The 25,540-nt window shown below is 44.8% G+C and overlaps 1 protein-coding gene across 2 annotated transcripts in view; it reads left to right on the top strand.

Moving 5' to 3' along the window:
• The first annotated feature begins 95 nt into the window (after positions 1 to 95).
• Positions 96 to 25,540, top strand: part of LOC126480712 (BCL2/adenovirus E1B 19 kDa protein-interacting protein 3) — a 296,896-nt gene continuing 271,451 nt past the window's right edge. The window contains exons 1-2 of one of the 2 annotated variants that reach the window (XM_050103965.1): positions 114 to 243; positions 22,964 to 23,014. In XM_050103965.1, the coding sequence (XP_049959922.1) occupies positions 201 to 243; positions 22,964 to 23,014 (94 nt within the window). In that variant the 5' untranslated portion in view covers positions 114 to 200. Of the gene's footprint in view, positions 244 to 22,963; positions 23,015 to 25,540 lie in introns of both variants that reach the window. The other variant, XM_050103966.1, reaches the window with a different exon arrangement.

Genomic DNA, 25,540 nt, shown 5'->3' on the forward strand with positions numbered 1-25,540 from the left:
TAGAATGCCTGTTGACTATAGCCGTTGTTTGGTTTGTAAGCTGGCCTCTGATTGGTCAACTTCATGTGACGTTTCATGTTGACGTTACACCAAAACAAAGCGTCAACCCTGCAGGCATAGCTGACGTAAAAAGCTACAAGCCAGTGCTAGTGTCAGTTTGTATCCGATTCCGACAGTGGTGTGTTGATGAGTGAGCTGCAATGACATCCACTCCGAAGTCTATTACTGATGATGTTCTCGGAGGTAAGAATTTAATTTAATTTTATTGTATTGTATTTTAAGGGCCGCGAAATTAACGCTGAAAAATGTTAATGCAGAAAAAATCGGCACTGTGTTGATTGCCGTGTTCTTGGAAAAAGTTTCGCGGATTCAATTGATTTAGATCTTCCTTTGCGTTTTGACAGCTGTTTTGCTTAAATGAATGAGTGTTTTATTGTGCAGTGTAAAATTCGGAACTTATGAGTTGTACAGCTGTTAGCGTCAGGTTCGTACATTATTGCGTTGTATGTATTCTTAGGACCACTGTGGCTTTAGCTTTAGTGCACTTGCAAATTTTCTGTAGGATGGCACCAGTGACGAGGGAAGAAATAAAACATATTAAAATAAGATATTAAATAAACCAACAATATCAATTTGATTTATACTGATATTTTTACAGTTTTTTGGTCACACACGATCGTAATATTAAATATTTGGTTGACTGCTTCATAAGAAATATGTAATGTTCTTACGACATGCCTCATGAAAGCAGACGTATTTCAAAGTCCTTATTTTCGCCTCTAATACAAAAGGTTTTGTTCCAACCGCGAACGTTGTTACTGGGTGTAATGGCCTTGTTACATTAGCGGAAAAGTCTTAAAATTAGTGTCGAAGAACGTGACTGAGAATCATAAATCTGGACAAGTACAGAAAAGACTTTTTTTCCGTACTACTATGACTGAGCGGGTCGCAGACAACTAAGAATGCGTGCACAATTCGTTTTGGACTTCTAGTATGCCTCTGTATTATTTGGGTAATACACATTATACTTAATGCTCTTAAGCCATTATGTGAATATATTAGGTAAAGATTTGCGAGGAAACAAAGCAGTTGTAGCGAATTTTTATCTGTCGGCAAAATGATTATTGCCGCAGACGACGAATAATAATTAATACTGGTAGAACTTTGTGCGTCTGCGTTTGTAGTGGGAGAAATTTCACAATTTAACAGTGCGGTATTTCTAAAAATATTGTTGTTTCGTAACTTTGATTTTCAGCAGCGTTACTTCTGACTTACAAAACCGTTTAAATTTGCGAAGAATGTATAGCCGCAGCTATGTACAAATCGGCATTCCTGAGCTGCCCACCTTTTAACTGATCAGTCTGGTGTCAAGAAAAGCATATATTTGTTGTTAAGACCCTGCTTTAGTACTACTAAAATCAATTGATGACAGCAAAATCTTAGCGCTTACGCATCAATGTTCTTGCAGATGTTTTGTATGGACAGAGTGAAGGACGAACGAAGTAAACAGAAAACAGCTGATATTTTAGCTAGATTTTTTTTTTTTCCTCGACCTGCAGCTACACAACTGAAGGAAATTTGTTTTGTTGTTTTCGTGATGTATCCTCTATCCTCAATCATGCGCTTTGGCTCAACTTCCTCTGACACCGCCCGGTTCAACTTTAATTTAGCAGTATCAAGGTTCGAGACTGTGTCTGTGTTGATTTAGATTTTTGTTACATCTAAGCAAATGCATCGATAACTCTTGTGAAAGAGTGCTGTTTCACATTTCTCATAATAGTAAAAAAAAAATTGTTTTTGTTGATACAGAACAAAGAATGGTGTCCTAAAAGTTATCCACTATGAAACACTTTTCATATTCTGCTCAACTTTTTCCGTATACCCGGTTCTCGATGTCATGTAAATTCAGGCGAAGGCTATGGTCTGCTCGCTCCTTGCGCGGTCTTCTTTCATAGGCAGTTTTTTAGGCGCTTTGCGTTATGAGTGTGCTTTCGACTGAGAATTTATGCACGGACATTTGTTTCTTCTATGATATGAAAAATCGCCGCTCATAGTAAAGTGATGATATAACTTCCAAAATGCCGTCAACTTTCCAATGTTATAGGCGTGTAACATAGAGATTTCGTTTTAAAAGTTGTTCTACCCTCTATGCCTCCATCCACATCTATCCTTTGCAAACCACCGAGAGGTACATGGCAGAGGGTACGTCCCATTGTACCAGTTATTAGGCTTTCTTCCTGTTCCGTTTACGTATGGAACGCGGGAAGGACTGTTTGAATGCCTCTGTTCCTCCTATCTGCTACGGGTCCAACACACTTGAGCAATATTGTAGAACCAGTAAATATTGAGAAATCACAATTGGTTGCATAAATCGTATTGAGAACTTAATATTTTTAACTAATGATAAAGGTGACTTAAATTTTGTACTATTAGAACATTTCAAACAGATAACTAGACATGTGTAAGTTTACTTTTGGCCGATTTGTACATTTACATTTTTAAGTGTTTGTTGTAATTACTGACTGCAACACGAGGTAAGAAAAGTTTTGTTCCTGGACTGTTTCGCTCGCACAGCGTTGCGTGAAGAAATTAAGAGATTTAGTAGGGTTACCTGTGTCTTGATGCGTTTAAGAAGCTAAATCTTTGTTGTATTTGATTACAGGTACTTATGAAATAGTCTTATACGTCATAACTTACATGCTATATTTAACTCACTTTGCTGCCAAGGAAAACGCGTATGTTTACAGTGAAAGTTGATCGTTTGGCACATGTCTCTTGGCCGATCCAATTTAACAACTTTCCATAAACATGTTTTTAGTAACTCGTAACTCTTCGTTTAATGTTAACTTTCTATTTGTTGAAAAAAGTCGTATTAGTAAAAGTACTCGTAACAAGCGTAGTGATTCACAAAATCCCCGGGACTTCTTCACACACATTAGCGAACACTTTTTATCAATGGCCAAGAAATAGTCAGATGTTTATTCAATTCTACTTTGTCTGCGTCCTTAGTACAGTGAAAACTTAGGCTGAAAACTTGGTTCAAATGTACCTTAATAAACGACAGTCGGAAATCGCTTCCAACATTTACATGATGCCTCAGTGAAGTGGTGAATGACATAGATTGAATGCTTGTCGGTTTCTGCATCGAATTTGTGCAAAATTAGCTCCTCTGTCAACTAAGATTTGTCACATGTACACTGAACAAAAGAATGTCGCCAGAGACTACATAAGAACTTTTGAGGATTATTATCTTTATTTTCATATGCCGTGATAAAGGCTTCTTGGTTGAAAACGAAACTGAGAACCAATTAGCAAGCAGCAAAGTTCAGCACTCGCCAATATGACAAAATGAGTAATTACAATACGTTCATTCCTCCCATAGTCCAATGACATAGTATAATCTAACATTATGCTTCATAACATGTTAATATAATTATAATGAAATTAACAATGAAACATAGAATGTCATGTAGGGTGAGCAGCAAGCCGTGATTGTATGCAGATGACGCTGTTGTGTACGGGAAAGTGTCGAGTGGCTGCAGGAGGATTCTGTATGACGGATTGAATTCCTATCTGGCGCTTTGAATGATAGCTTGCTTTAAATGTGAATTAGTCTTGAGTTAATGCGGATGGAGAGAGGAAACTGTAAGGTTCAAATACAGGCTTGTCTGCTGGTAGACTCGGTCGCAGCTATTAAAAATTTAAACAAAAAGCATGAAATGGACCGAACACTTGAGATTTGATGTAGGGAAGGCGAATAGCAGAGTAGTCATATGGTCTATTGTGAGTTAGGATAGCCATAAACGCTTGTGCGGCTCATTTTTTAGTTTTGATATAGTATTTGAGATCCCTGTCATCCCGGATTAAAGGAAGTCATCGAACAATGCAGGGTCATGGAGCTAGGTTTGTTACCTGTCTGTTCAATCAGTACGAGTGTTATGAAAATGCTTTGCTCTGTGAGCAGCTTAGCTGGAAATCCCTGGAGGAAAGATGTATTGGCGGTATTTTGGAGAACCAGCAGTGGAAGTAACTGCAGAAATTTGTCACCAACGTTCATGTCGTGAAAGGACCGTAGAGGACAAACAAGGGTGAAACGTACAAAAACACCATTTTTTCCTCGCTGCGATTGCGGCAGGGAAGGAATGGCCAACAGTTTCACAAAGTATCCTGCGGTATGCATTATGTGGCTTGCTAAGCACGCATGTAGATGTAAAGAGGCATCGCAGTGTATTATCAGTATGGTGATGGATGCCATGAATGGAATGCTTATCGGCTTCTGCGCAGAATGTACGGCAGAATTAGTTCTACTGTGAACTAAAATTTCACTTTATACTGAGTATAGCATCCATCAGAACTATGACTTTTATACTGTTCGATGCTCAGCACAGTAAGATTGTTAATCACGTCTTGCCCACTTGATTTTCTCAATTACAGAACTGTATTGTGTAGTATCTAGTTATTAGCGAACCCGTTCAAGCGCTAAGACAGTTTAGTCACTAAGGTATTGTTTTCCAAAGCCATTTCTCACGAATTCCCATCCGCATTACGCCATAGTCTGCGCTTGTCCAGCATGTTCCCAGGCTCAGAGTTCCGATGACCAGAAAACAAGTGATACATTGCTAATAGTGTACACAAAGATAGACATTTCCTTCCCTAGATTTAGAGCGTTGCTCGTCAGCTATACTCGGAGGGTGTTCGTTTTGGAGGATTCTTGACGAATTTGCCGCTGAATGTAATCTGGGACGGCGGGTTCTCATCAGACATGTGTCGTGTGCCCCGACGAACTGATAGGCAGCAGAATTAACCCACACTCCACTGACCGAATTCTGGAGATTGTTCGGGGATATTTTGTGAAAATTTTGGTGACACACCCTCGTGGCCGTGGCCTCCGGTGGCTCATTAATAGTAGTAAAAAGCAAAGCTCCGCATCTTATTCGGCTTGTTACCCTAACGACCTTTGTGACTGTCTTCACAACGCAAAACAATATAGGGCAACTACCATCAGATGCCAGAGTACTGCGATACGACTGCTGTTGCTGCGCGCTGTTGGGCAGATATTTTCAATGCGATGCAGATACAAAGATTAATAGGAGTGAGAAATTAAAGGAAACGTAGTTAGTATGCAGTTAGCCACCGAAATACTTGGAAGATGCCCTGAATAACAACTTCAAATGTTTTGTTGGTTTCGTTCGGGTTCAAATCGTATAGACTTACTGCGTATGCGATAACCCTCACCTAAATCTCTTCGTTGGTGGTCCTGCCATTTCCAGGAAATTTTCGTTTTTCTTTCCTTAAGACTCTCCTCAAAAGACGTATGTCTACTATAATGGATTGTACGCGTAGGGATCAGTTTGGCTGCCCTAAATCCTATGGATTTTGTCTGTGGAGATAAACAAAAGAACTAGTTTGATACGGACAGTCTGAACACAATGTCGCTTTCTCAAGTGGCATTGAAAATTCAGATACAATGAGGAGATTGTTTGGGGATTTTTTAATGTTCATGATCCGAAGAAATCATGCGTTTATCAAAGCAAAACATCTCATATGAGTGGCTGAATTGAACATGTCGAACAGTTCTTGAGTTAACAAATGCAAAGAAATTACGTTAAGCTGCAAAAGTTGTTTTTCCTACGTCATCTCGGCAACAAATCTTTTTCTGAAACATTAGTATGACAGTTTGTGTGTCTCGATAGGAGGAAAGTCCTCGGTTAGCATCAGTTTAATTCATCCCATATATCTAGACGATTGTTATAACTTGGTGTAAAGTGTAATAAATGCAACTGATGGTAGGATAAACTGGGCACCTGGAGATCCTACGTACAACTCTTTCGTCTGAACCATTACCGTACCGGTACTGTGTTCACTTCTCATGTGCCTGAAGAGAGGACGAAAGAATTTATCTGCTTTTACGCCATAATGGACCATTTTAGATCAGATTGTGTTCGTGAGAGGCTTAGCAAGAATAAAACGGTCGTTCTTCTTTCCTTGACATATAAAATAGACCGTGTGGCCGATTACGAAAATATTATTCCACGTTAGTGTCCACATAAAAACAGAGCTTATGTGAATGTCTTAGCTGTAAACTTTACTGGGATGTCTCGAATTGAAAGTTAATGGTTGCGCCAAAGACTGGCCAATCAGTGCCACTTGGCAAATGCCAGTTGGAGAGGCCCAATGTGTGTTAAGACTACTGCGGACTTGCTTCCAAATATCGGAAAGGAATCGAAGATCTGTGTAGTATCAGCTATAACCAGCTGAATTTTATAGCTAGATCACAATCCATTAGAATAGATACCAGCTACTCAGGTGCAGCGAACCTTGCAAATAGCAAAAGGACTCGTGTCTTCGTAGTAAACACGTCTGTAATTGTGAATGTGCCCCTCCCACCCCCTTAAACACAACACCATATACTGGAAGATTTGGGGCGTAGAAACATCGTGGATAGGGCACACCAAGCGAATCCCTTCATTTCTGGCAAGTTACAATACGCTATTGAGTCAAAAGCCGCGTGTATATCCAGAGGGATCGTGAGACGCGAAACGTAGCCACATTTGTGGCTGGCACAATCGCTTGATAGCAGGCTGGTGACATGGTTAGGCACCGGCCAGCATTCGCGATATATAGACCTTCACGTCAACAAAACATGTGGCTGCTTCAAAGTATGGAGAAAAAGACTTGGCAGTCGTGTTTCTCACACTTCTTAGGTGTCATATTTGCTTAGGAAATGTATTGCATTTATGCAAATGCCCTCCGCGATTGACCTGGAGCATCAGAATTGCTCTTGTTGACTAGAGACAGTGTTCTATAGTTTCCTGAGCGAAACACCTATATGATTTCATATAGACTATTACAGGTTATCTACATATACATATTACGGTATATCTAGCTGACATTGTATTCGTCAGTCTATACCAGAGTTGATTAAACCATTATCTGTACACAGTGTGTGATATCTAATCCTGTAATTGTTTTACCTTGTTGCTAATCCTACTTCCTTAGGCTTGCCTACTCTTTAACATATTAATTCCATTACCAGACTAAGCAGTGCAAACCTTCGTATCAACTTGTTCTCGCATCTGCATCTGTAATTCAAAAAGACTGAGCGAGAAAACAGCCTCAGGTTTTGCTTAGGAATTTTGCGGAATGTGATTGGAGAAGGAAAAAAATTGCGAGAAACCGAAACCACTACGGATGTTTGAAATCAGGTTCTCTCGAAGGAATCCGCTGTCTTTTAAGAATGAATGACTGATAATACACTGAAAAAAATAAACATTGTGTGTCGCTTGCGTTCCATGTAAATATAGCTTTCGTCCATTTATCAGCGTATTTCATAGTCGTAACTTTATTGGTGAGAATAACATCAGTGTTTCGCCAATCCAAAGCAAGTTCATGCGCTGAGCAAGTGTGTTGCCGGGGAATTCGGCTTTGTTTTGCTGCGGTCCCGGTGGCCTAGACGCTCGCGTGACCCGGCCATTGCCAGGTGACGCGGCCTTGGCATCGAGGAACGGCGTCTCAACAGCTTACTGCACTCGTGTTAAAGGGGACGTACCCGTCGCCCTGCAAGTGTCCGGGTAAAAGTGGAGGCGCCGGATCGATAAGGCGCATGGTCGACTGCTGGCAGTTGCCGACAGCGCCGCTCTCCGGTAGCGATGCGAACGACCTGCACAGCGCGTGGGCAATCCTAGTAAGGAGTTGGCTGTAGCGGCTGTTCGCACCTTTAATTTTCATGCATTTTCCACATCCAGACTGGTGGTTGCTGAAGTCTCAGGTTGAATGGATAAGCCGAAAGTATTGGAAAGAAGTAAACCATTGGTGACTTTTTAAAAATTCGGGTAATGATATTTCCTCACGCACCTTACTCATATATTCTTGTATTTGTGGCCTCTGGCAGAAATAATTTGCATGACGTTTGGCCTACCTATCGCTTCATAATCTGCATCAGAGCATTGCAACAAAATGGAAAGATCTTTCGGATAACCAGCCCCTTCTAAACCTCTTAATAGAGATGAGATCCATATGTTGGACTGTACACAAAGAAGGCAGCGGGAGCGTGTGCAGAAATGCAGCGAAGCGTAAAATGGAAACATTTGGAGAAAAACAGCACATATTACGTGGAAACCTTCTTAGAACATTCCAGTGACCATTTTCACATATCTGACGTTTCGCCCACACACCATGCGTATAGCTCACGTGAAGCAAATGACAAAAAAGAAAATCAATAAGAGATCGCACAAAGGCATTCTTTTAAGTTTGGTTTTGTAGCTTTCATTTAAAATAAGTGTAATGTTCGGACCCGGAAAGTTTCCTGCAGGTCACTACATGTGAAATCTCAAGTAAATGAAAAGTTATGATCAATACGCAAAGGAAATTATGGAGGAAAGACTATAAAGCAGGGGGAGTGAATTTAATCGCTGTGTTATCTAAACATTTATAGACAGATTTGTTATTCTTATCTAGATCTATATACAGTACATACCATGCAAACCATTGGAAGTTCACGGCAGAAGGTTCTTCGCATCGTGTCACATGTTAGGTTTCTGGTCTTTAAAAACATGCCTAAGTTATGGAATTAGCTTTGAATGCTAGAAGAAAGAAAAACGGTGGTTGATATTAAGTGACGATAAATATTTCCTAGAAGCGTCGGTCACTGTTTCAAATCACGTAATAACTTTTAATTATTCTACAAGCGTCCAGGACATACTGGAAGCCGATATAATTATTACAGATCAGATCGTCGTAATTCAGCTATTTCGAAAAACGCCAGACCAGCGTGGGAAACCGTTACCTGTTTACTTTTGTTTTTTCTGAAACCCTAGCCTGTGTCGTAAGAGATCTTTTGTTGTGTGTGGTAATGAGAATACCCGCAGCTGTCTGGTGCAGCAGTTAATGCGCCTCTTAATGAATCTCACAAAGGATCGAAGGTGAATGAACTCCGCCGAGGACTGCATGTGCAACTCATTGCCACCGCTGGAATCGAATTCCGCTGTCTTACTAGAAGACATTCTGCACGTACATTTGGCTAACTTAAATATAGTAATTTCAGGGGGAAAAAATAAACAGTTGTCTACACGAAGGTTAGTTTGCTTAGCACACTGACTTACTGATCGCATGACCCAGACGGACGTGTGATATGCCCTGCTTTTATATCGTAAGTGAATGGATGAGCACAGCACAAATTTCGGAACATGGGTCCACAGAATGAGAAACTCTAACTTGCTCAGTCCCCGCCAAACCTTCACTATTGCGATATAGTCTAACATGACACGATTAGTTAAAACACTATAAGGTTAGAAACGACCGGAATTTGTGTTCGTCACTTCTGCAGCATCCTCTATTGTCAATCTCTCATACACCCCCAGTTAGGGTGGATGGGGCAAGACATTTTAAGCGACTAACATACACTGTGTGATAAAAAGTATCCGGACACCCGACTGAAAACACTTAAGTTTGTGGCTCCCTCCTTCGGTAATGCAGGCATTCTGGTGTTGGCCCACCCTTAGCCGTGATGACGGCTTCCACTCTCGCAGGCGTACGTTCAGGTGCTTGAAGGTTTCTTGAGCAATGGCAGCCCATTCTTCACGGAGTGCTGCACTGAGGTATCGATGTCGATCGGTGAGGCCTGGCACGAAGTCGGAGTTCCAAAACATCCCAAAGGTGTTCTATAAGATTCAGGTCAGGACTATGCAGGCCAGTCCATTACAGGAACCGCTATAGGCGGTGCATTATGAACAGGTGCTCGATCGTGTTGAAAGATGCAATCGCCATTCCCGAATTGCTCTTCAACAGTAGGAAGCAAGAAGGTGCTTAAAGCATCAATGTAGGCCTGTGCTAAGATAGTGCCACGCAAAACGAGGGGAGCAAGCCCCCTCCATGACAAACACGACCACACCATAACACCACCGCCAGCGAATTTTACTATTGCTACTACACACGCTGGCAGATGACGTTCACCGGGCATTCGCCATACCTTCACCCTGCCATTGCATCGCCACGTTGTGTACCTGTTTCGTCACTCCATGCAACGTTTTTCCACTGTTCAATCGTCCAATGTTTACGCTCCTTACGCCAAGCGAGGCGTCGTTTGGCTTTACCGGCGTGATGTGTCGCTTATGAGCAGCCTCTCGACGATGAAATCAGTTTTCCCACCTCCTGCCTAACTGTCATAGTACCTGCAGTGGATCCTGATGCAGTTTGGAATTCCTGTGATATGGTCTGGACATGTCTGCTTTTTACACATTACGACCCTCTTCAACTGTTGGCGGTCTGTCAGTCAACAGACGAGGTCAGCCCGTACGCTTTTGTGCTGTACATGTCTCTTCACGTTTCCACTTCACTATCACATAGGGAACAGTGGACCTAGGGATGTTTAGGAGTGTGGAAATCTCGCGTGCAGGCGTATGACACAAGTGCCATCCAATCACCTGATCACGTTCGTAATCCGTGAGTTCCGCGGAGCGCCCCACTCTGCTCTCACGATGTCTGACTACTGAGGTCGCTGATGTGGAGTACCTGGCAATAGGTGGCAGCACAATTCACCTAATATGAAAACCGTGTGTTTTTGGGGTGTCCGGATTCTTTTGATCATTGTGCAAGTACTTCATCGGGTGTTTGTCTGCAGGTTGTGGCGCTAGGCTGCGCGGAGGCTGAGTTTAATCGGTCAGTGGACTAGCCACCCTCGGAAAAAAAAACTGACGAGAACACGGTAAGTGCCATCACTAGATTTACCAGAAAATCCGCCCAGTGGAAGAAGAGTCAAAAAAAGTGAACACGTGTCTGGGCTTATCAGTAGATAATCGGTCGTTTCTGTAAAGATGAGTGTTAGTTTGCCAGGTATTTCGAAGAACTTAACGTGCCTTGTATCACGCTGTATCCTCAGACGAAATTGTGCCTTAGTGGTTAGTGTCGAGCCTTCTACATTTGCCCCCCCCCCCCCCCCCACCAGTGTTCGAAACCAGATTCCCGGCCGGGTTGGAGATTTTCTCTGCCCGGGGACTGGGTGTTTGTGTAGTCCTCATCATTTCATCATCATTCGTGACAGTGGCTAGATTGGACTGTGTAAAAAAAGTGTAACAATTGGGACTTTGTACGAGCGCCCAACAAACTCATCGTCATCTAAGGAACTTGGACGATACTTAGGACGCTACAGTACAGTATAGTCAAAGAGGTAACTGAAAGAAATACGCAGTGAGGCGAACAGAAATGGCACTCAAAATCAATATTTACGAGGTCTGTTCAAAAATTCTGGAACGTTCCTAATCTCATGCCAATGGTGTGTTGGAGTGAAATGAGGCTGGCATCCCTGCACACGCCGGTGTTTATGTTTAACTGCCGAACGCGTCATTGTTGCATGCCTGTTAGTTATCGTTCACTGCCGTATTACGTAAAATGTTATCACATTTTGCGAATTTCGAAATGGCAGGGTTAAAGAAGCATCGCGTCTGCATTAAATTTTGTTTGAAACCCAAGAAAACCTTTAGACACTCACCAAATGGTGGAGGCAGCGTACGGTGATGAGTGCTTATTTCTTACTCGGTGTTGCGAATGTATCACACGGTTTAAAAATAGCCTGATGGAAGTTAGATGACCCTCGTTCAGGACGCCTTAAGACGTCTACGACGACGCTCATGTGAGGAACTTCAACGAAATAGTGCGTGCCAATCGAAGATTCAGAGATTTCAGAAGAATGTAACATTTCAGTTGGATCATGTCATGAAAAACTGACACAGCATCTTGGAATGCACCGTGCTGCCGCAAAGTTCGTCCCACGGCTCAAGAGTCAAGATCAGAGAGACCTTCGCCTCGCAGTCTGTGATCGCAGATGTGATGTTCCTTAAGAGTATCGTAACTGGTGATGAGACGTGGATCTACCGTTATGATGAGACCGATATTCAATCTTCACAATGGTTTGGGAAACTTTCTCATATAAAGCTCGTCAGGTCAGTCATGCTGATAGTTTTCTTTGACTTTGAAGTATTAATTCATCTTGAAATCGTGCCACAGGGACAAACTGTTAATCGACGGTACTACCGGGACGTGTTGCGACGTCTGCGAGAAAATGTGAGAAGGAAACAGTCTGAAATGTGGAGCGACAATTCATGCCTCTTGCATCACGATAGCGCACCAGCACATTCATCCATGTTGGTTTGTTATTATTGCACATGAAACGAAATCACAGTGCTGCCTCATCTTCTTTACTCTCCAGACCTGGCCCTTGTGGCTTTTTATTTCCAAAGTCGAAAACCCCAATGAAAAGACGAAGACTTGCAACGATGGTCGAGATAAAAGAAAATTCGCAGACGGCGCTTCGCGCGATCCAGCAATAGGCGTACCAGGACTGCTTCCGGAAGTGGCGTTGGGAGCGGTGTATCAATTGAGGAGAGATAGTATGGTAGGAGCACAAAAATATTGTGAATAAAGTTCGGAAATTTTTTCAACAGACCATCTACACTGTAGTCACTGCGATTTGTGATGGTCTTCCCGACATTCCAAAAGTCGGGACATAGGTATCAATAAGGTGTGTTATCACTACGGACACAGTGCATGCTTGGCAACGCGCTCCCATGCTAGTCACGAGATTAATAAGGAATTCGTATGGCATGGCGTTCCATTCCTCAGAGCGTGGTTGACAACTGCGAGATATTTGCAAAAGTACCTCCACCCGTGCTGTTGCTGTTGGAAGCGGTCACTCATTCTCATTCATAAAAATGAAGTCAGGGAGGAGTGCATTTTTGAAACGACGCTGATGGGGAAGGAGTAAAGTGTCAAAGTAACATTGACCGGTGAGAGTACGGTTTTCAAAGATTTGCTCAGTATATCCATGCAACATTATATTCCCCCACAGCCTAACACCTGCACCACCAAAACAATCATATCACCGTGCTGCCAAAGCAGAGTTACTAAACACAACATTCCGAAATGCCTTCACAAAAGAAGACGAAGTAAATATTCCAGACGCGAATCGAGAACAGCTGCCAACGTGAGTAACGTACAAGTAAATATCTTCGGAGTAGTGAAGCAACTTAAATCATTTAATAAAAGCAAGTCTTCTGGTCCAGACTGTATACCAATTACGTTCCTTTAGGAGTATGCTGATGCATTAGCTCCATACTTGACAATCATATACAACTGTTCGCTCGACGAAAGAAACGTACCCAAAGACTGGAAAGTTGCACAGGTCACACCAATACGCAAGGAAGGTAGTAGAAGTAATACACTAAATTACAGGCCCATATCGTTAACGTCCATATGCATGGATTATATACTGTGTTCAAACACTATGAAATACCTCGAAGAAAACTGTCCATTGACACAGTCAACATGGGTTTAGAAAACATCGTTCCTGCGGAACAACTAGCTCTTTACTCGCATGAAGTGTTGAGTGCTATTGACTAGGGATTTCAGATCGATTCCGTATTTTTGGATTTCCGGAAGGCTTTTGACGCGGTACCACACAAGGGGCTCGTAGTGAAATTGCGGGCTTATGGAATATCGTCTCAGTTGTGTGACTGGATTTGCGATTTCCTGTCAGAGGTCACAGTATGTAGTAATTGACGGAAAGTCATAGAGTAAAACAGAAGTGATTTCTGGCGTTCCCCAAGGTAGTGTTATAGGCCCTTTGCTGTTCCTTATCTATATAAACGATTTAGGAGACGATCTGAGCAGCCGTCGACTAATGGTCATCAGAACATCAAAACAAACCGCAAAACGATTTAGAAAAGATACTTGAATGGTGTGAAAAGTGGCAGTTGACCCTAAATAACGAAAAGTGAGGTCATCCACATGAGTGCTAAAAGGAACTCGTTAAACTTCGGTTACACGATAAATCAGTGTAATCTAAAAGCCGTAAATTCTACTAAATACCTAGGTATTACAATTACGAACAACTTAAATTGGAAGGAACACACAGAAAATGTTGTGGGAAAGGATAACCAAAGACTGCGTTTTATTGGCAGGACACTTAGAAAATGTAACAGACCTACAAAGGAGACTGCCTGCACAACGCTTGCCCGTCCTCTTTTAGAATATTTCTGCGCGGTGTGAGACCCTTAGCAGATAGTACTGACGGAGTACATTGAAAAAGTTCGAAGAAAGGCAGCACGTTTTGTATTATCGCGAAATATGGGAGTGTCACAGAAATGATACAGGGTTTGGGCTGGACAGAAAGGCGTTTTTCGCTGCGACGGAATCTTCTCACGAAATTCCAATCACCCACTTTCTCCTCCGAATGCGAAAATATTTTGTTGATAACCTACATAGGGAGGAACGATCACCACGATAAAATAAGGGAAATCAGAGCTCGTACGGAAAGACATAGGTGTTAGTTTTTCCGCGCGCTATAAGAGATTGGAATAACAGAGAATTGTGAAGGTGGTTCGATGAACCCTCTGCCAGGCACTTAAATGTGATTTGCAGAGTATCCATGTAGATCTGGCAATGCTGGACGTACCCTCATATGGCGAGAGATGGGGACACGTAATGCACTCGGGAACATTGTCGAAAATGATAGTTCTGGTGGTCTACGTGTTATTGCATGGGGAGGCATAATGTTGCATGGGATTATTGATCTCCAAATCTTCGAACACGGCGCTCAGTGTTATTGTGACCCAGTGCTCCTTCCTGAAGCGCGTCTTTTCAAGAATGCATTCGGCCCTGATTTGATTTTTTATGGATAGCAATGCGCGGCCGCATCTAACAGCTCAGGTTCCCCCCAGGGGGTCCACAACTCTTTTGTGGACACGTGCGTAGCGAGCACGGGACCCCGAGCTAATGTGGCCCTCCTTCCTTTCCGGGCTGCATACCTTCCCTTCCCTTTCCGCATCCCTCCCCGTCCCCCATCTTCGCCCCCCCCCCCCCCTCACCTCTGGCTCTTTCCTTCCCTTTCTCCCCCTCTGGGAGTATGGTTTGTGCCTACGTCCGGAGACGGACGCTCGAAACTGTTCCAAATTCCTTGCTTTTACACCTGCAAGTCCTCGTCCTTCCTCTGTCCTCTTTTCCTTCCTCTGTCCTCTTTTCCTTCCCTCTTCTCCTTGCCCTTTTCTCCGCTGCGGCGTTTGAGACCCCCTTTCCTTTCCTTTCCCTTTCTCTTTTTTCCTCCCTGTGCGTGTCTGAAGGCCGACCCACGCACTTCCATGCGTAGCCGGTGACGGGGTAACGCGTAATTCCCCGCCCCGGGTAGACAGGTAGGACACGTACGTACCCCCTGGTAACGGCCAGGCCCAGGGAGGGGTGATTACCCGAGCTGATACCTTCCGAAAGTGCCGATTGGTCCCTCCGTCCGTTTGTCGGGAGGTGTGAACAATCACCTAAGGCGGGTGTGCCCTCGGTGAGGGCCCCCACAAGGGAGGAGCGCGCCATCGGAGACGCCGGTAATCATGGGGGATTCTTCCGCAATGGTTTCCTCACCTTCCACTATGTCTGCTCACAAACGTAAGTTCACTGAGTCTCAGCCACAGACGGTTCTTCCATCGTTGCCACAGTTCCTTGTTGTTTCTCGGTCTGACGAAGGTCACGACTTTTCCACGGTCAACCCTTTCATTATTCAGAAAGGTGTCGACGCAATAGCGGGTCCTGTAAAGTCTTGTTCCAGATTACGGAATGGCACCCTGTTGTTAGAAACACACAGTGCCCTCCAGGCTCAAAAATTGCTGCGTACTTCTCTGCTCCACACCTTCCCTGTCCGGGTGGAACCGCACCGTACCTTAAATTCCTCGCGTGGAGTCGTTTATACACGGTCCCTCGATGGATTGTCTGACGAAGAAATTCAGCACTATCTGTCTGACCAGGGCGTCACGGCTGTTCATCGGGTTATGAAAAGGGTTGACTCGAACATCATTCCAACCTGCACTGTCTTCTTGACATTTGACAAAGTTCAACTCCCATCAAAAATCATAGCAGGCTATGAGATAATTTCCGTTCGCCCTTATGTCCCAAACCCTACGCGTTGCTATCGATGTCAGCGGTTCAATCACACCAGCCAGTCCTGTTCCAATCCGGCCAAATGTGTTACGTGTGGCAAGGATGCCCATGAGGGTGCTTGTCCACCTCCATCCCCTCGCTGCATCAACTGTATGGGTGACCACGCTGCTTCCTCTCGAGATTGCCCCGTTTTTAAGGACGAAAAGCTGATCCAGGAAATAAGAGTGAAGGAAAAGGTGTCGACCTTTCCTGCTCGAGAGTTACTCGCCAGTCGACAGCCCACCGTGCCTCAGAAAGGAAAATACAGCACTGTCCTTGCTTCTCCTCGGCCAACAAAGGAGGCGGCCACGCAGACTTGCGACCTCACATTTAGTACCACGGTCGTCAGAACGGCCAGCGCAAAGATCGCCCGTTCAACCTCACCACTTTCGCCTGCCCACTCTATGGCTCACCCTTCGTCGGGTTCTGCTAAATCTCGAGCCCAAAAGTCAGACGCCAAGTCTTCGAAAAAAGAGCATTCTCGTGAAGAGTTTTTACGTACTGCAACTTCACAACCATCGGTTCCTCCTTCATCTAAACATACCTCCAAGAAGGCTACGAAGAAACACAGTTCCTCTCCTTCTCCGCCAAGGCGTGTCCCATCTACAGCACCACCTGGCGGAAATCGCCCTCGGCCATCTTCTGTGTCGCCGAGGCGCACTGCTGGTGGCCGGTCAACTGGCCGATCGTTGGTGGCAGGAGCTGCTCCTGACCAACCTATGGATCAGGATCTTCTGCCTTCGACTGAATGCCATTCCATGCTGTCGGTCGCAAGCTCTGAGCAGTCGTTGAGTTGACAGCACCCTTGGTCACATTCATCCATTTTCTGTTCACCCTATGTCCATTATCCACTGGAATATCCGCGGCATTCGCGCCGATCGGGAGGAATTGTCGATCCTCTTACGATCCTACTCGCCGGTCATCTTCTGTCTTCAGGAAACAAAGCTGCGTCCCCATGACCGCTTTGTTCTCCCTCATTTTCAGTCCGTCCGATATGACCTCCCCTCTGTTGAAGGCACTCCAGCCCATGGAGGACTCATGATTCTGCTCCATGATACTCTCCATTATCACCCAATCCCCTTTAAACACTTCCTTCCAAGCTGTCGCCGTCCGTCTTTCCCTTCCTGGATACACGTTCTCTCTTCATACGGTGTACATTCCATCGTCTACACCAATGGCACGAGCTGACCTCCTTCATCTTCATGATCAGCTTCCACCCCCCTATTTGCTGGTTGGGGACTTCAATGCCCACCACCCGCTTTGGGGATCTCCACATCCTTGTCCACGTGGCTCACTATTGCTAGACGTCTTCCACCAAGCGGATCTGGTCTGCCTCAACACTGGGGTCCCCACATTTTTGTCTGCCTCCACGGCAAATTTATCCCATTTGGACCTTGCGGTCGGTACTGTTCCGCTAGCTCGGCGCTTCGAATGGTTCGCCCTTGATGATACACACTCGAGTGACCACTTTCCATGTGTTCTTCGACTGCAGCCTCAACTGCCATATATGCGCTCGCGACGCTGGAAGTTTGCCCAAGCCGATTGGACACTTTTTTCGTCTCTAGCGACATTCGATGACCGTCGCTTTCCCAGCGTCGACGATGAGGTCACACATTTTACCGACGTTATTCTCACAGCTGCGGAACGTTCAATACCACGCACCTCCGAATTGCCCCGGCGCCCTCCAGTTCCTTGGTGGAACGAGGCATGCCGTGACGCAATACGTGAGCGGCGACGTGCTCTTCGCATTTTCCGTCACCATCCAACTTTGGCCAACTGTATCCGATATAAGCAGCTCCGTGCGCGATGCCGTCGCGTCATCCGCGATAGCAAGAAGGCAAGCTGGAAATTCTTTATTAGCTCATTTAACACCTTCACTCCCTCCTCAGAAGTTTGGAGTCGGCTTCGACGGTTCTCAGGCGCGCCTAGTTTCTCCCCGGTCTCTGGGCTCACTGTCGCGCATGATACCTTAGTGGACTCCGTCGCAATTTCTAACTCATTGGGTCAGCACTTTGCTGAGATTTCGAGCTCTTCAAATTACCCGCCAGCGTTTCTCCCGAAGAAACGTGCAGCGGAAGTGCGACATCTTGCTTTCTCCTCTCAAAATCGCGAAAGCTACAATACTGTTTTCTCCATGCGCGAACTCCAACATGCACTCTCTTCTTCTCGCTCCTCCGCCCCAGGACCGGATGGTATCCATGTCCAAATGTTGCTGCATTTATCAACCCATAGCCTGCGTTACCTCCTTCGCCTTTATAATCGAATTTGGACCGACAGTACCTTTCCCAGGCGATGGCGGGAAGCTATTGTCGTTCCCGTTCCGAAACCTGGAAAGGACGAACATCTCCCCTCTAGCTATCGCCCCATTTCTCTCACGAGTAGTGTCTGTAAGGTTTTGGAGCGTATGGTGAATTACCGTTTAGCTTGGTGGCTGGAGTCCCGCAGTCTTTTAACACCAGCCCAATGCGGATTCCGAAAGCATCGTTCTGCCGTTGACCATCTTGTTGCTCTCTCCACTTATATCATGAACAATTTTCTCCGGAAACGCCAAACGGTAGCAATATTTTTTGATCTGGAGAGAGCATACGATACCTGTTGGAGGACAGGCATCCTCCGCACACTGTTCTCTTGGGGCTTTAGAGGCCGGCTGCCCCTTTTTCTTCGCGAAGTTATGGCAGAGCGCACATTTAGGGTGCGGGTGAACACTACTCTCTCCCGTACTTTCTCCCAAGAAAACGGGGTACCCCAGGGCTCCGTGCTGAGTGTTGTACTGTTTGTCATCGCCATTAATCCAATTATGGATTGTCTCCTTCCTGATGTCTCGGGCTCCCTCTTTGTGGACGATTTTGCGATCTACTACAGCTCTCAACGGACCAGCCTTCTTGAAAGACGCCTTCAAGGATGTCTCGATCGCCTCCACTCGTGGAGCATCGCAACCGGCTTCCGTTTCTCACCCAGTAAGACCGTTTGTGTTAATTTTTGGCGACGTAAGGAGTTTCTTCCGCCCTCCTTACATCTAGGTCCTATCAACCTTCCGTTTTCCGACGTCGCTAAATTCTTGGGTCTTATGTTTGACAGAAAACTGTGCTGGTCCTCCCACGTTTCCTATCTTTCGGCTCGCTGTCTGCGTTCCCTTAACACCCTCCGTGTCCTGAATGGTACCTCTTGGGGAGCGGACCGAGTGGTCCTTCTCCGCCTCTATCGCGCCTTAGTGCGCTCGAAATTGGATTATGGAAGCATAGTCTACTCCTCTGCTCGGCCGTCTATTCTTCGGCGTCTCGACTCTATCCACCACCGTGGATTACGTTTAGTGTCTGGAGCTTTTTACACAAGCCCTGTGGAAAGCCTTTATGCTGAGACTGCTGAACCTCCGCTGTCCAATCGGCGGGCAGTCCTTCTGAGTCGTTACGCTAACCATCTGTCTTCCATGCCTGCTAATCCAGCCCATGACCTTTTTTTCGACGCCTCCTTTGATGTCGGGTATGCAGGCCGCTCCTCCTCCCTACTACCCCCGGGAGTCCGCTTCCGTCAACTGCTCCATTCTCTTTCCTTCCGCTTTCCTAAAACCTTCTTGACAACTTGGGGTACAGCACCGCCTTGGCTCCGTCCCCGGATCGACTTGCTCAGAGACCTATGTCAATTTCCCAAGGATGGTACCCCTACACTTGTTTACCGTCGGGCATTTGCTGCTCTATGTGCACAAATGACGGAAGCCACATTTATTTACACCGATGGCTCGAAAACATCGTTAGGTGTAGGGAGTGCCTATATTGTTGGCGACACCCCAAATCACTTTCGGCTTCCCGACCAGTGTTCGGTTTATACCGCGGAGCTTTACGCTGTTCTCCAGGCTGTCCACTACATCCGCCGCCATCAGCGGATACAGTACGTAATCTGCTCAGACTCTCTCAGCTCTCTCCTAAGTCTCCAAGCTCTTTACCCTGTGCACCCTCTGGTCCACCGGATTCAGGACTGTCTGCGCTTGCTCCACCTGGGGGGTGTCTCAGTGGCGTTCCTCTGGCTCCCGGGACACGCTGGTATCTGTGGAAATGAAGCGGCCGATATAGCGGCCAAGGCTGCAGTCTCTTTTCCTCGGCCAGCTATTCAGTCTCTTCCGTTTACCGATCTACGGAGCGGTTTATGTCGCCAAGTTGCTCGTTTATGGCATGCGCATTGGTCAACACTTCCCCACAATAAATTGCGGGAAGTGAAAGCCCTTCCTTGCGCTTGGACCTCTTCCTCCCGAACGCGTCGTCGGGAGGAGGTAATTTTAGCTCGACTCCGGATAGGGCACTGTCTTTTTAGTCATCGACATCTTTTAAGCGGTGATCCTCCCCCACTCTGTCCCCACTGCTCTCAGCTGTGGACGGTCAGACACCTTTTAATTGAATGCCCCTATTTTAATCCGTTACGCTCCCGTCTACAGCTATCGCCTGATCTATCGTCGCTTTTAGCAGATGACACGCGCTCAGCTGACCGCGTTCTACGGTTTATTAGTGACAGTGAAATGACGTCAGTCATTTGAAGCTTTTTTTTGGGGGGGGACAAACAACCCCTTTCTATAGTGGATTTTTAAGCATTCCTTCTGCCTTTAGTTTCTCAAATTTTATGACTTCGTTCCCATTGCTGCTGATTTTAAATTTCGTTTTTTTCCTGTTTTCAACGTCACGGGCTGGGCGCTAATGACCATAGAAGTTTTGCCCCCTAAAACCACAAACAAAAAAAAAAGCTCAAGCTGAGCAGCTTGTGGAACCATAGGGAGTCCGGCGAATGGACTGGGCTGGCCTGCTCCCCTCCCCGTCTTGAATCCCATGGAGTACGATTTGCATGCGATGGGAAACGCATTGCAGTACGTACACATTCGACAGCGACCATCCAACAGCTGGCAACCACGCTCTCGGAGGAAGGGAACGTCTTGCCACAAGAACTCCTTACCAACCTTGTGGCTAACATGGGAGCATGTTGCACACAATGCTTTGCCGTCCGTGGTGATCACCTCATTATGAACAACGTCCCGCCATGTGCAATGTCCAGGGGACCGTCATAAATCACGGTAGCTTCACTGTAGTGATTGATTTTGAATATGTCATTCCTTATCGTCCGTTTGCGTATTTCTTTATCTTCTGTACTACACTGTAGCAGTTCATCCTATTTAAGGACAAAGTTTCATCGAGCTGCCACCTGGCACTGATACATTATGAGAAAGCTACTTTCGTCCTTAACAGACCGGTGGGTGGTTTGAAAAGTTCTCGGAACGGAATAGAAAAAAGTCCTTGAATCAGTGAAAATTTTATTTTTCAATGTAGTCTCCTTGTAGATTAATGCCCTTGATCCGACAATGTTCCAGTACCTTGATCCCATCTCGAAAGGCGTGCAAAACAGTTGTCAATCCGGCTATCAATTTTTCGTTTGAAGTGAATCTTCGTCCACCATAATTTGTTTTCAGTTTTGGGAAGAGATGGAAGTCAGAGCAATATCAGGCGAATAAGGCGGCTATGGCAACCATTCATACCTTAGTTCGTGTAATTTTGCCGTGGCGACGGCACAGGTGTGCGGGCGCGGTGTCTTGATGGAAGGTTACTTTATTCCTTGCTAAACCTGGTCTTTTTTCGCTATCTTTTGTTGCAATTTGTCCAGGAGGTTAGCATAGTATTCTCCAGTAATTGTGTGCCCCCCTTCGCATCCCAGAAAACTGATGCCATGACCTTTCCCGTCAAAGGAAATGTCTTTGCTTTCTTTGGTGGCGGAGAATCAGCAGGTTCCCACTGCTTTGAGTGTTTTGTCTGAGATATAGTAGTGCATCCAACTTTCATCTGTGGTCACAAACCGGCGCAAAAAATCTTGTTCGTTTCTCCTGAAACTGGTCAGACATTGTTCCGATATGTCCATTCTCATGCGTTTTTGATCCAGCGTCAAGAGTCGCGACACCCATCTTGGAGATAATTTTTTCATTTCTAATTCAGTTAAAACGTGATAGACCCTTTAAGTTGGAGCATTTTAAATCGGCCCTCCTCCATGACCATTATGTGCACTTTTGCAATTATTCCTGGAATAGTAACACATCTTGGCAGACAACTGTGCGGATCATCTAAGCTCTCCCGACCAAATTTAAATTCATTTGTTCACTCGGCAACAGTTGAATATCAAGGAGCAGAGTCCCCCAATGTATTCTGGAAATCGACACGAATGTACTTTGCATTCAAACCTTTCTTTACGAAGTACTCAATCATTACTCGAATATCGATTTTTTTTTCCAACTTCGCAAATAACTACGCGGGAACAGAGCCACGTCACCGCCACAGCTCTCTTCCAAGAGCACTGACGTGGCAAATGTTTACAAGTAACAGTCCAATGAATATCACGTGAACAACTCGTTGCGCTAGCGCTGACCTCTCGTGGTGATTCTGAGGACTTTCCAAACCTCCCTCATACTCTAGGGCCTCAAACTTTTTATTGTTGTGTGAAGATCACTTAGAGTTGAGGGCGCACACTGGGGAAGATAAATTAGCTCAAAACGCAAATGGATAAGGACATAAAATCACTTATGTTTGCACGAAGCACCCTTTGGCAAGCGATGCACATTGTACTGCGGAGATACATGGTGCAGAAATGACACAGCGGTCAGGTGCACTGTGACACAGCTGACGACCGATCGCGTTGGCCGACGCCTACCGAACAATGTCTTTGACACTATCACCGCAGCCTGCTAAAGGTTATCTTTTTCGGAATGTACAAAGTGTTGACAGAACCGAATCTCGATCAGTGTACGGGGGGAAAAAAATCACATGGCCCGATGGTACAGACAGCCGAACCACATCATAATTACACTGACCGATTATAAACGGCTCACCGAACTCACTTTCAGTCCCTAGCTAATATCTGGAAGTATGGTTCCCAGCATTTTTGAAAATTTTATGCCCGTTAAAATTTTCTGCTTACGCAGTCTCATGTTTTACCAAATGTATATTCATGACACATCTCACTAGTTTAGATTTTCCTTCTTTATTAGGCGATCTGACTAACTGGGAAGTGGAAGGCGACCCCGTGGAGCGTCGCAAAGGTATGTAAATTAGGTACGCTGTACAGTCCTAGCGTTTTTGGGCTTTCCTCACTACCTGGAAGCAGGGCCTCAGAGTTCAAATAGCAGATGCCTCAAGCAAATGTTGTTTACCTCTCAGGGAGCATATTAACGAGCATGATTGCCTTTCATGCAACTTTATGCAGCTTTGTTCGTTATGAAGATCTGAACATGATAGTCATTTTTTAAATAGCACCCTACATATTTTTATTCGGTAATCCACTACCTCGCCTGAAGACCTGTTCAAAACTATATCACACTCTACCATTCCCGTAAAAATGTTATTGAAAAGTAATGCAAAATTACTTTCTCTCCTACGTTTTCGGACAGGTCTAGGAAGAGGAATTGGATTATCAAATAAAAATGGTGCTACATAAAAAAGACTTACTCCTATTCATATCAACGTAACTAACAAAGGAAAGGCAATCGTGCTGCTTAATGTCTCCCTGATAGCTAAATAACATTTGCAGCGATACTTTCGATTTGCTTCTGGACAAAAAGTTGCTTGGGGTGATAAAATTCAATGGAACAGCTTGTACAAAAGTTTTAACAGTTCTTGTGCTTCTAAGCTGGTAAACCATACATAAATAGCCTGGGACCTAAAGATATTACCAACAGTGAATCATGAATTCGTCCCCTCACGATGCAAAACAGGTAGCATCCAATTGGTCGACACAGGTGTTGCGAACAAATAACAATCATCGGTCTACAAGAGAAATCTTGGGATTTGTTTCTGTAGGATAGATCTCGGCGAGAGTTAAGCCGATGCTGAACATCTGTATCGCGATGCGAAAAAACTGGAGATATAATTTCCCATCTCGGTTTGTACATCTTGCAAGGGTCCACAAAAGAATAAGCTGAAATATAGTTACGTAAGGAATCAAAACAATGGAACTGCAATGCCAGCTGCACTTTTTGGTAAATAGTTATGAACCTACCCTCTCAGGGAAAGCCTCTAGAAATGTCTCCTGACATTTGTACTATATTTCATAGGTAAAATACTGTTGGTCCCAGTGTTATGAACGAAACAATTCGAAATTTTGCTCTCGAGACACTGTTTCCTGAATGTCAGCGAAAACATAAACTGCGCAGCAAGCAACAGATCTGCGGAGCCCTTGCAGCAGTGAGCACGTGGGCAGGAAGAGGAACAGAAGACAGTTTAATTTTGGCTTTGTTTGTCGTGACTCATGCTGCTGGACTGCAGCGGGCTTCTGTGGTGACGTCGCTTGAGCGGACAGGGGCTTCTCCTTCGGCGTACGTTTCCTCCGTCAATTGAGAAACAATGGATTCCATGGGACCGCGGAAGTAGCAAGATCGTTCCAAAAGTAATTTATCGTAAATCTCTGCCCGGTAGTACTGTCGAAGCTGTGACTGTGACTTCAGCTCTGGTTGTTTGCCCACAACTAAAGTAGGGTAGCGTGGTTAATTACTTGAAGCGTTCTATTAACTCGCGGGGGAACCAGACCGGCCTGCGAAAATTCGCAGTGTCTAATTGTCGACTGAGCTATTCTATCACATAGCTGTATTTATTTATTCATTCCTTAATTTTTTTCTGTTATTGACATTATTAAATAATCATTGTCCGATTTGGGCATATTAGAACACTGAAACAGTTGAAACTGTTTACGCTGTTATGCAGAAACGTATATTTCATAATGAATTACTTGCTTTTTATTGGTGTTTGTTTCTGCATGATATTTGAAGATGCCTCTCAAGCCATCTTCATAGAGCTCACATCTACACGTTGTGAACATTGTATCCCCACTTACAGATGTTTGCAAATGGCAGCCTTAAAAACTTCGTTTTGCAGAATTATGCGATGTCGTTAGTAAACACACAATGTTCTGAAGATGGAGTGTAAATAAAATAAATGTACTCACAAAAATGTGTTTTTGAGGCATAATTTGCTGGCGTGGCGTGCCATTCATACAAGTTTGATAGCTCACTTCACGGACGCTATTGTTCTAACCTTGTGCACTAGAAGTGCTGCTGTCTCGCCACGTTACGAAGCTGCCGGCGGACTTAAGTGATTACTGTATGCGAATCAGGCCCGCGTATCACCAAAGGTTGCCAATGCCTGGCTTAACTGAATCATTGGACACCCGCTTCGCCTATTCGTGACTGAACTGTCAAACTTTGACCTTGGGCGACACTATAAATCAGTCTGTATCCACAACCTACATTCCAAAAACTAAAATTGATGCAAGAGAAATGTCTGTTTTTGGGCATGTATGTCACATCGCACCTCATTACGTTACAGGACGAAGCGGATATCTGGTATTGATAAGTTCAAGTTGACCCAGTCAGAATAAAATTATGAAAGTTCTCTTATTTCCACTCACCTTCAGTTTTCTGCAAGATAGTACCAGATGGCGGTCTGCTGAACGTTTTAAACTTGACGCGAATTATGACTCACGCTGAAATTTACTTGGCTGTGAGCTTCGTTGCATGTTCGTGGCTTCGATAATCTCCTTGTTGTTAAAGTAACAGTATTATGGCCACAGATTC

The sequence above is a fragment of the Schistocerca serialis genome, chromosome 5, assembly GCF_023864345.2.
Source record: "Schistocerca serialis cubense isolate TAMUIC-IGC-003099 chromosome 5, iqSchSeri2.2, whole genome shotgun sequence".
In the NCBI taxonomy this organism is placed as follows: Eukaryota; Metazoa; Arthropoda; class Insecta; order Orthoptera; family Acrididae; genus Schistocerca; species Schistocerca serialis.